We start from the raw sequence: 12,877 nt of genomic DNA on the forward strand, positions 1-12,877 counted from the left end.
TCCTCCTCTTCTTCTTGCTGGATGTTCATAAATTGTTCAAATGAAGATGAATCAGCTGTCTCTTCATCGAAATCACATGAATCTTCGTCTGTTGTATTCAATTGGACATTTGAGCAAGACTGGCTTTGGCAATTAGTACACGCTGGAGAACACAGTAACTCTACTCTTCTACAGCCACATTTAGCACTACAACCTTTTTTGCAATTGGAAAAAATAGTGTTTAGGAGTTTTTCCAGAGCAGGTGGAAGTAAAGTTTGAATCGGTTCCAAAGTATTATCTGTTAATTTCCAACCCCAGTCTTCTGGGTTCAGTTGATTGCCTAGCCATGTCTGAACTTGGTAGTATATTCGATACAAGTGTTGATTAGCATAAGACGATGTTGAAGGATGACAAGATAGTTGTACTTGTTTCTTGTTTCGTGTATTTTTTACAGAAGTTAAATATCTATATTTATCTATGCAATCAATTTTTTTTTTGGAGCTCCTTAACAGCAAGAAGAAAGCGAATTCCTTTTGTGATTATTGTTTGAGGTGAAGAATCTATTTCTGCAATCAATCAAATCTTTTTTCCAAATAATTTTAATACTGATGTTTTACCCCTTCTAAACATGCTGATGTAGTATCGCAGCCGGTTATCGCATGTAAAAATAAGATATGGTTTTGGCATTTTGGATAAGCAGATAAACTTTTTGAAGAATATATTTATGTGCGCTGTTGAGCCTTTCCAGGATTTAAAAAGTATATAATTTTATCAATTGGAATCCTTGCAGTGAGTAATATTAATAAGTCAACATCTTCACCAACTACAATAGTTGTATTTGTTGCATTAAATTGTTCTATTGCTGTCTCAATTATAAGGACACCTGCGTCATTTTGACTAAGAGACTAAGTTTCTTTTGAGTGTATATTCTCAGAATAGTATAGTTTATATATATAAGAGACACAAATAGGCATTTTTACTTGCATTGAGTGCCTGACTAAGAATATACGTTGCATATATGTGCATATCATGTAGAAGGTGACTCCTTCAACTTTTAGAATCGCGATATCTCAGGAATGGTGGTTCTTAGAAATGAAAAAGTATAAGGACCATTTTTGTAGATAATTTTCAGATCTATAATTTTTGTCTGAGCTACTTTTTTAATAAAACTTACCGTTTTCGAAAAAAATCCAAAAAACCTTAAGTTTTTACCTTTGACCCCAAATAACTTTTTTAGCACACATGGGATCGGTGGGGACTTTTGACACTTTATTTCCAATGGTGTACCCAAGGTATCCACCAAAATTTAGCTCTGTCGGAATTTTTGTAATTTGACCACTATTTTTATGACTAATTTGACCGGACTAAAATATAAGCATCAAATCACCAAAACTGCTGCTGACCGACAACTATGAGACATAAATACTTTATTTGTAATGCAAGTCTTGACGTAAGAGCTCGGTAAAGTTATTTTACTGAGCTCTTTTGTCACTTTACCGAGCTCTCACCTCCTAGATCAGCAATAACGCAATTTTTGAAGCTTTAAAGAGATTGGAAGACATTTTCTAAAGCGGCAGCACAAATATGTATTTATAGAGTATATGTATATTTCTGTAAATCCTGTATAGGTTATTTTCTGAGAGTGAGATATAAACCACAAAGTATGATGTATCTTAAATGTCAATGCCTATCACGGAGAAAGGAAAGTCTATGATGCCTACTGGCATAAAGTATTGCTTTGTACCTACTGATACAGAACGACATACTAATTTGTAAATACAGAGCTTTCATAAATGTTCACAAGCCACGTGATCAGTAATTTTGTTCGGAACCGTAATTTTATTTCCTTCATGTTAGCCATTAAATTATGGTAAAATTAAAAATTATTAAAATTCGTCAAATATTTTCTTTCACAGACCAACAAAATTTAACTTTTTTTGGAAGCAGAAACTTGAATATATATTTCCGAAGGATTTAGGTGCGCTGAATCCGAATCTGGCGCAGAATTGCTCTAACAAGTCGCAGGTTTTTGAGATATCCTAACCTAAAAGTGCAAAAAACACTATTTTTCGTAATATTTGAGGTTATGTAGTAATGCCATCTATTCTTTTTCAAAAAATTAATACACTGACTCTAAAAGTACAAGGCTCCCTCCTTCGAATGCCGTTGAGTTTGCTCTTTTTTTTTCGTTGAGATATCACATGTTAAAATTTTTAAGTTTCTCAGTTTCTTAATATGCGAAAATCTACTAAGCATCCTTTAGACATCAAGCAGTCGATTGCAATTCAGAAACTTCATACCCATACGGTTTGTGAGTTTGGAGTTGGTGGACTTGGGGTTTGTAAGCTTGGAGTTTGTAGATTCGGGTTTTGTGGGATTGGGGTTTGTGGGTTTAGAGATTGTGAGTTTGGGGTTTGTGGAAATATGACGAAAAACAGTGTTTTTTCACTTTAGGTTAGGATATATCAAAAACCTGACATGATAGAGCAATTCTGCGGCCAGATTCAGATTCAGCGCAGATTCCTTCGGGAATGCATATTAGTATGTCTGCTTCTCGACCCATGTTGACCTGTAAAATTAGTATCTCAAAATCTATAACTCCTAGCTATAGGGAACATTTAATAAAGTGACCCTCGAATTTTACGTAGAATCCGAAAATGCAATAATATATAGGGTGTCCCATTTAAAATAACGAAGTTAGTATCGACTTCCCGTATAACCGGAAGTGCTAGAGAGTACTAGATATTTTAGTTGTGTTCGCTCTAGGGACATTGCCATGTTGCCAAATTTTAAAATTTTTCGTAGCAGTACTTTCCTAGATATCGATCGACGCAGTTCTCGGTAGGACACACTGTATTCATTATAAATAAAATTAATATATTTCTTTTACAATTTTAAGAGAAGAAACGAAACTGATTTCACTTTTATTTTATTTATTGCGATTCGATAACCAAACCTAAACATGTTAGTAAAACAATCAAGGTTGTGGATTTACTGGAAGAAAAAATATATTATTATAATTAACAAAACTGACTGACCTTTAATTCGCAAACCAGATGCGAATAGCTAACTCTTTAACTAACCGCAATAAAAAATGATGGCTTATCGAAAATAATCTGATCGATCCAGAAGCCCACAGAAAATAAACCATCTTTTTGCGGGCACCTACATAACAGCTGTGTTAAACTGTAACATTACTGTGATTAATTAATCACTTGCTTAAATGGATTATTGTATAACCAATAAAACAAAAATTTTTGTTATGAATGTTGCTGTGGCTAATTATTTTTTTATGGTAGTTAGCGGATTGCTTTGTCGGGTTTTGTAACAGACCTGTTGGATAATAAAACAGAAATATAATAAAATAAATAATATAACAACCATACGGACAATAGATCGGCTGATCGATCAAGGATTCTGAATAGAGGGCGTATTTAAAGTAAAAATACAACATTGTAGATTTTGAATGATACACCTTGTTCCTTTTCATAGAAAGGTGGCATCTTAATTATGTATTTATTATTCAGTAGCTACTGTTTGGAAACCAAACTATTCTGTTCACATTTTCTTTTGTTGACTCTTGAACTATTAGATTTGTCCGTAACCTCGTAGCCTTTAAAAATATTGGAAAAGTTAAATATGATTAATTACTAAAAAAAAAACTATACATTGTTGCCGGTATTACACAGAATTATAAAACTCGTAACGTTTTATATGAAATAGAAAGAAAAGAGTTAAATACATAAATATTTTTCGAAGACATTCGATTAATTTTTTCTATAAACATTTCACGGAAGTTACTGTTTCTATTCTACTCATACTCCTTTGCAACCATCATCAGCAGAACTGACTGACTGACGCTATAAGTAGAAAAAAATTGGTTTTCGTGCCCAAGTGCTTTGGAGACTTTTGGTCAGTAACTCAAAACCAACAACTTACCACAATTTCATCCAGTCTGACTGAGCCCACATTTTCATAAAGACGGTGCGGGGTCCTTTCTCAATAAAATATTGCCCAAATTGCAAATTACTATACAACCACAGTTACTATTCGATACACTGCGTGTACTGTCACAATGAACTCTCCCTATCTAAGTGCATGTAAAAGTTAAGAGAAATCCATAACTGACCAACCATAGTTTATCCTATATATGAACATCGTAAAATTCAACTTAAAATTCATCAATTTTTGTGGTTCTAGGACCAAATTTTGATAATGTGGGTAGAGATTTTTTCAAATATTAAACGTCGCAAAAAATATTCAGAAGTAGCCCTACTTGCAACAAATCAATCTGACCACACCGTTTGGCAATATTATCATTGTGCTGTTATCCACATCTAGCTTATAAGTAGGCTTAGTGCGATGCGGAGTTTAACAGGACCGTAGTCAGATTACGAACGAAAATATTAATATGTTTACAGAAAATATGTCGCAATATAGTACTATTACCAAAGAGCAATGCTAAGTAGAGGTTAAAATACCTATACAAATTTAAATGACACCACTTACCCGATAAACCTTAGTGTTGAGACAAGGCTTCCGTGGAATATTGGAAGGAGTTAAAACATATTACTACGTGCTTTTCTAAGTTTTCTTTAGTGAAACGGCGACGTTTATCACTGGTCTAATAACTCCTGATATGAACCTGATAAAACTTTACATATGTTTTCCAACATGGTGACTGGGCGTATATTATTTTATATTCCGTAAATAACTGAACAGTTGAAAACGCGAGTCAGCTGCGAAGGCCACCGACCCCCGCGCCGGCTCTGTTACACTCTACACGTGTACTAAGCTAAGCTACTTATAAGCTCAATGTTCAATTATTCACATGATTTTCGAGATGAGTGTTGCGGTTGGCGGTAAACAAATCACCTTACAAAATCATTCTAAACTAACAGAAAATGTTTTATATTTAAATTTAATATTTGTTATTTTTATATTGCAATTTGGTTTTTAGATTTCTTTTTAATGAGCTATAGTTAAAAGTTATGTGTTGCCATGTAAAAGGCAAGATTGTGATAACTTTGCTTAGCAGGTAGCCGCTAAATGTTTTCGTAGTGACTAACTGTTTAAGTACCTTATTTTTCAATAATTAGATAACCGTTTATTTGTTAAATTAATTTGTTGAGTAATTTAACAGATATGCTTTTTAAATAACCCAATTTTACACTTTATGATAATATTTAACTCGCCGAAATTAATTTTGGGATTTTCTTAATAAGTTAAATTTGAGTTAAGATTACTGCTTAAATTTAATTTTAATTCGCTCTTACAACCTGTTTTTTAAACTAGAGTCCATCAGAGTACGTTAGAGTTAATTTCAACTTGCAGTACGAAACTAAAAGATTGAGGTTTTATTCTAAATAATTGTCTTGACACATTACTTGGCAATTCGCAATTCTTTAGCGAGCATAAATTATTATTTTCCTTGTGGACAATGGTTCTCACAAAGTATATGTAGATGAACGAATTTAAAAACATGAATATTCATAAATATTTGTATTAATTTTGAAAAATAACTTTCGATGATCTCATTTACATCGCAATTTATAACTGCAATTTAAGTGCAATAATGTTTGAAGTATTTTCCAGTTTTGTTCTCCAAACTGTTTTCTCAACATACTGACTAAAATTTGTTTAATATTTTATTTATTTTTAAAAATTTTTAATTGTAGTATGGCAAAATACCTAAGAAAACCTGCTTAAGAAATGAAAGAAATTAATATTTCAGGCTCTATATCTCGTACTGTTAGACATAGAACTTCTAAAGCATTCAACCAGAATATATAAAAATATACAGGGTTCCATAAGAAAAAAAATAGAGTTGAATCTATGTACGAGTTAGTCACTATAATCTGACAACTTATTGTGAGTTTATTATTGAAATTACAAAAAAGTTTTTAATACAAAAGTTAAATTTAACCTTTTTCATGAATTTTTATAATACAGTATTACAAAAAACAATTGAATAATGGAAATCACTAAAATAAAGAATTTTCCTCTTTTCAAAAATATATAATATGTTACTGTTTGATTCAGGACTTTTCGACATATTTCAGTTTAAAACTATTTTTGAAAAAAATAGGAGGGAAATTTGTGTCTGACGGATCGCAGTGGCTGTGGACGAGGCACGCGGAACAAGCAAATGACTTTGACAGTAATTTATTTATTTATTAATTTATTTCCTATAACAAACTATTTTAACAAAGAAATAATGGTATCCGTTTATTTTATAAGAATAGTGATAATGTGAATACAGCGCGCGCTGAGTATGCTCGTTTGCATCCCGGGTTTCCAATTCCATCTCGAGCTGCATTTTACGACATTGAGCGACGCTTTAGAGAAACAAAATCTCTTGGAAGACAGAAACGAAGAATTATTCCAAATGAAAAATTAGAGCTAACTATATTACTATATTTTCAAGGTAAGCAAATATTCATTAGAGGTTTATCATGGTAAATTCAAATATTAAATTATTGTAGAAAGGCCACAAGAGTCCACAGTAAATGCGTCAAAACAGTTAGAAATAAGCCAAACTAAAATTATAAGAACGTTACATAAACCTATCCGTCCCTATAAAACTATGCCAGTCCAAAAATTTACCCAAAATCAAAAAATTCAGCGATTGTATGGACTGATAAGGCGACTTTTACAACAACTGACATTTATAATAGAAAAAATACTCATACCTGGGAAAATAAAAATCCTCACTGTAATAGGGAAATTCCAAGTCAAGGATACACATCGTTCAATGTTTGGTGCGGTATATTGAGAAATAAAATCATTGGCCCATTATTTTATAAAGATGATTTGACTGGAGAAAGATTTTCTTGAAAATCAAACAGAAAACAAATTGGAACACCTGGCGCAGTTCGACTATACCAATTTAATTCGACACCAAGACGGAGCGCCTCTGCATAAAACCAGTGCAGTACGAAATTATTTAAGTAATAGGTTTGAGTTGTGGATTGTTACTGGAGAAAATATTCAATGGTCTTCGAATAGCCCAGATCTTACATTCTTGTATAGAGTGGGGTTACTTAAAAGAACGAGGTTTATAAGGAAACTAGTGTAAACTTAGATGAACTAAGACGCAGTAGACAACTAAGTTGATCAATGTATACAAAATTTAAGTGAATTTAATTCCCATTTCATACTAAATGCAGTTTTGAAAATTAATGAGGATTATACGAAGTGCATCAATAATAATGGCGGTTACATTGAGCATCTGTGACCATTTGTGTTTTAGTTGGTTTTTATTAATTAGGTATTAAAATTCTGTTAAAGTTAAGAAAGATTTTTATTATTATCATAAAATAAACGGACAACTACAAATTTTTTGTTCTCATTTAAACATTATTCCTTTGTTAAAATAATTTGTTATAGCAAATAAATTAATGATGATAAATAAACTTCTGTCAAAGTCATTTGTTTGTTCCGCGTGCCTCGTCCATAGCCACAGCACTGCACTAATATATAGGGTGTTCCATTAAAAATATATGTTCTTTAATTTAGTGATTTCCATATTCAATTGTTTTTTCTAACACTGTATTATAAAAATTCATAAAAAAAAGTTCAAACCTTTGTATTAAAAACTTTTTTGTAATTTCAATAACAAACTCACAATAAGTTGTCAGATTATAGTGACTAACCCTGTACATATCTGGGAAACGATGCTCAATTATTTTACTTTTTTTTAATAACACAAGTAAGTTGCTAGTGAAAAATTTGTAAATGAATAATATTTTCTTCAAAGTGAACGAAGTGCCAACTTTAGCATTGATGATGACCCTGTACCAAATAAGGTGCTTTGACTTTTATCAGTCTCTTTCTTTCTAGAACCGAAAACGAAGATTTGATAGTCCACTTCAACATCCACATAGACCCCGCCTACGTAAGCATCCAGGCCAAGGACCTAGAGGCAATTCTGTCCAACGAAATATCAGTAGAGGAGTCCCTGTTCTTCAAGAATCTCACCATAGACACCAAGAGCCTGGAAGTGCATCCCAGCAACGTCTTACCTCAGGTAACCAGTACCACGCCACCAACCACCACCTTCTCTCAGATAGTCACCCAAACCCCTCCACCGCCCAGGAAGTGCCACCCCTTGCAACTTGAGTACTGTCGAAAGTTACCCTACAACCTGACGACTTACCCTAATATTTTAAAGCACAAGACCCTCAAAGACGTCAGTGAAGACGTTATCACATTCAGAGAACTGGTAAGTAATACGGGGTTCCGCAAGGAGCTATTTTAATCCCGATTGTTCTGTAGGTAGATGCGGAATGCTACAGGCATGCTTACGAATTCGTCTGCCAAGTGTTGCAGCCGTCATGTAGAAAAGGCGAGGAAGAGGATGAAATTATCCTGCCGTGTCGCAGTTTTTGTAGAGATTTTATAGCAGGGTGTGGCAGCAGATTGACAGGAAGGTTCAAGGATTTGCTGGACTGCAACAGATTTCCTGAGTACGGGGTTGAAGGGATGTGTTTGACCAAACCAGGTAATATTTGACTCATTATCTTTCAGTAAGTAATAAAAACGGCGTAAGGAGCAGAATTTTAAATCCGAGAACGAATTTGAGAGTAAGGACTAAATAATGTTTCAATATAATGCAAAGCATAAAACGAAATCTTGAATGAATGAGTTCATCGGTGGATTAAGATGAGTTAAATTTCTAAAATAGAATAGTAATGAGTTCAGATTGAAACCTTGTGTAATTCTCGATATTACATTGTATGAATTTGGCGAAAGACAATAATAATAGTAAGATCATATTCGATGCAAAGTAATAAACCAATGCCTGTCAAAGAATCCAGTGCAGTACGGTTTTAAGGGGTTTAAAAATTGAATAATTTCTTTATGCATTATGAAAGGATGAAGGGATCAGTTCACGTCTGGTACCCCTGTTCCTACAAAAATTCCTTTATTCTCATAAACTATTTGTTTTAAATGCAATTTATTATAAATCCAATTTGTTTTTTAAATTCCACATATGTACTACATTTTACCTCTGTACGCGCCACTGTTGTTTACTTGTTTTTTGGAAGCGGTCTCTGATTTACGACCCAGCTCGCCAGGTTAGTATTTAACGTATAACCGACCATTTCGTACACTCGATGCACCTGGGCGACTACACCTACTACCAGAACACAATGAGTGTGATGCGGCGTTTCAGATTTTACATTCAATTTTATTTTTTTGAAATGTTTCATCTTACGCGTCCTAAAAATGATGACACGATTTTCCTTGCATCGAATACGATCCTACTGTCACATACGTATATATAATTTTGCATAATGTTTAGCTTTTATTTGGCACAAATTATCCTTATTAGATATAAGGATGGTCGTATGTTACAAAGCATACTACGGTAATAAGCGTGGTAAATTTATCAACTCTTTTACAAGCTCTTATTTAACTTCACATGTATGTTTGTATGTTTGGTGCAAATCTTGCAAGCCAAATTTGAACCACTTCCTCTAAACTTACCACCTTGAAATTTTGCATGCTTATTCAGTTCTAATGACAATACACTAAAATGATAGAAATAACTGATGCTGCAGCCAGGATATCCTCATGTGGGCACTCCTCAACGATTAGTAGCAGAAATGGGTAGATTGAGAAATATTTCCCTAACTAAAAAGGTGTAAATAAATGAAAAGTAAAAAAAAAAAATATTTTAAAAACAAAACAACAATATTATGGGTTTTATGGACTCATTGGTTTATTTTTTTCTTTTTAGTGTATTTTAATAAAAGCTGGTTTTTAAATTATTTTTTTTAATTTTATTTATTTGTGGCCGTACAAAATTTAAATTAAAATTTGAAATTTCTTAATAATTTCATACCAGTTTGAGACTTAAAACTTATACCTACGTGTAATAGTCAATTCAGGATATAATTTCACGATATTACTGAAAAAATAAAATTATTATTATTGTAAATAGAAGTTTTTCAATTAAAATATCTCATAAATGCTAAGTAGGGGGTATGGTTTTCAAGATAATTACAATTTTCGGTATCTCTACAGAAAAACAAGATGTTAGTGCACAATACAGGGTGATACACATTTTATGATTATGACTTTAACCATTAATAGATCTCATCAAAATAATGTCGTTTTGAAGTATATATACACTTTTTCTTCCAAAGGCTTCTTTTTGGAGATACAAGCTCTTGAAAATACATTATTTTTTTGGTTTTTATTTAATTTTTCTTAAACTATGAAAGCTATTTGTTTTATATTTAGTGAAGTGTACGAATGAAAAGCTCTATCCATTTTATAAATTATTGTGAAAATAGAACAATCATAGGCGTCGGTAAGAGGCTGTGATAACCCCTATTTTTAATATAATTTCTACGGCACTGGAAATTTTTCAAAATGAATTTATTTTTTTACATTGCGGTTTATTCTACAGCAAAAAGGTCTATTACTATTTTTAAATGAAATTCTTCGTTTTTGAGAAAAATGACTTCTTATGGATTCATTACAATTAGATAACAGGGTAATGATTGAATGAAGTATGTATACACGACACTATTTAAATTCGTGATTAAGAAGGGGTCCAGAATATATCAGTTATGTGTTAATAATATGTTAAAGTGACATCTAAAAGTATTTTTTTATTTTATTACTTATAGAAACGGATGTAGGTGGCACAGATTTTTGAAAAAAATCTCATGCTCCTTGAAGGTGATTCTTAGAATAACAATTGTTTATACGTATTTTGACATATTTCCTCAGTCATTGATTTTACGTTGCATTATTAAATGTTATTTCTGTTTGTTTCTCAATATTAAATATTTTATGCTGTATTACTTTGTTTGAAAAACATAACCATTTCACATGTAATGAGTCCATAAGAAGCCATTTTTCTCAAAAACCAAGCATTTCATTTAAAAATACTAAGAGACCTTTTTGCTGTAAAATAAACAGCAATATAAAAAAATATATTAATTTTGAAAATTTTCCAGTGGCGCAGAAATTATATTAAAAATCAGAGCCCCTTACGGACGCCTATGATTGATCAATTTTCACAATAATTTGTAAAATCGATAGAGCTTATACACTTCATACTAATTATAAGACAAATGGCTTTCATAGCTTAAGAAAAAATAAATAAAAACCAAAAAAAAATATATTTTTTTTTCAAGATCTTACATCTCTAAAAGGAAGCCTTTGGAAGAGAAAGTGTATACTTCAAAATGACATTATTTTGATGAGATCTATCGATGGTTAATGGCCTAATCATAAAAAGTTAATCACCCTGTATAAACTGCAAGCTCTGAATATTAGATGACAAATTGTTTCAAGTATTTCGTTTTCATCCCTTAGCTTTACTCAAACACAAACTGCATATCGGCTAAATCATCGAAAGCAGAAGTATTTATGTTTTTTTAACCTGGGTTTAGATGAAAATATGGTTTCCCGTCACTTATTTGAAACAATTTGTCATCGAAAATTGCGGATATTTCAAAAACCGTACCTCTTACAATAAACTTACATAAGGTTTTATTTTTATAAGTTGTTATAATTCGAAAAATTGTACACGGTGACTAAAAACCCCCGGTTTATAATTTTTTATTTGTAAAATGGCATCCGCCTCTATATTTACGCTACTATACAGGGTGGTCCAGATTTCAAGACACAAACTTCGGGAAACTACTAAACAACAAAAATTAACATCACTTTGCTCTATGAACATAGGCGCAGAAAGCCACCATTTGTGAGATACAGGGCGTTGAAATTAACAAAAGTAAAACAATTTTTTTTTAAAATCGCTTCATCAAATTTATCCAAATTTGGTACAAACTTTTTTTCAAATATTTCTCCTAGTTCTGTATGCACACAGTCCAAATTCAAAAACCAGTGGCGGACAAACAATGATATCGTTTCTCTATTTAAAGTAAAACTTTTATGCCACTGAATTAATTGGTAATATGAATACATATTACAACGGTCTGAAACATTGCGGATGAAAAAACACTTTTATTTTTGTCGAAAAGTGAATGGTTTACAAGTTATGAGACATATTATGATGCGGTTTTCCAGATATTTAAAAAAATTATTTTATTTTTGTTAATTTCAACGCCCTGTATCTCATAAACGGTGGCTTTCTGCACCTATGTTCATAGAGCAAAGTGATGTTAATTTTTGTTGTTTAGTACTTTCCCGAAGTTTGTCTATTCAAATCTGGACCACCCTGTATTTACGAATATTTTATTTTTTCTGTAGTATCACTAAATTATGCAAGTTATTTGCACTGCACCTGTAGGAAATTTAAAAATTTCTTTTAGAACTTTGCAGGGCCGTACTTCCATAAATCGACCCAATTGATTAAAATTTCACCAAGAAAACTTTCATAGTTCTCCATGTTTATTAATGTAGTACGTTTTGCGACATACGGTTCACTCTATATACACATACGAGTATTTCGAGACTAACATTCACCTTGTAAAAAACTGGTAACCTTTAGAGTTATGTTAATGGTAGTAACACCGTTATTATCACACTTAAATTACTGTAATAATCGTAATTGCTGCCAGTAATAAATTAATAACGATAATATGGCAGGCAGCAAGTGTTTATCGGTATGGAATTAATTTATTTAAAAAATGCAGAACAATTCGTAACGAATCCTATATTATCCGTTGACATTTGATTATGTAACAGTTGAAGGAGATTACTTGCAGTTTACCGTTCCATCAGGTGACCGCTATTTTGCGGAATGCAGTAAATATTATGCGGACAAAAAAAACACTTAAGAGAAAAAATATAATTTTATAATGTGTCATATCGCATTCGGCAGGTCTTTCTACCTGTACTTAGCCGAAGTTGAATAAATACGTTAATTAACATTACACGGTTTTCGATAAAAATAAATTGTATACCTACA

At 32.1% G+C, this 12,877-nt stretch overlaps 1 protein-coding gene across 2 annotated transcripts in view; it reads left to right on the plus strand.

Annotated features, from left to right (window-relative positions):
* Positions 1-12,877, plus strand: part of LOC108904294 (atrial natriuretic peptide-converting enzyme) — a 90,368-nt gene that overhangs the window by 67,506 nt on the left and 9,985 nt on the right. For both annotated transcript variants that reach the window (XM_023454003.1, XM_018706789.2), the window contains exons 5-6: positions 7,822-8,203; positions 8,257-8,482. In XM_023454003.1, coding sequence (XP_023309771.1) covers positions 7,822-8,203; positions 8,257-8,482 — 608 coding nt within the window. The remainder of the gene's footprint in view (positions 1-7,821; positions 8,204-8,256; positions 8,483-12,877) is intronic.

The sequence above is a fragment of the Anoplophora glabripennis genome, unplaced genomic scaffold, assembly GCF_000390285.2.
Source record: "Anoplophora glabripennis isolate ALB-LARVAE unplaced genomic scaffold, Agla_2.0 scaffold145, whole genome shotgun sequence".
Lineage (NCBI taxonomy): Eukaryota > Metazoa > Arthropoda > Insecta > Coleoptera > Cerambycidae > Anoplophora > Anoplophora glabripennis.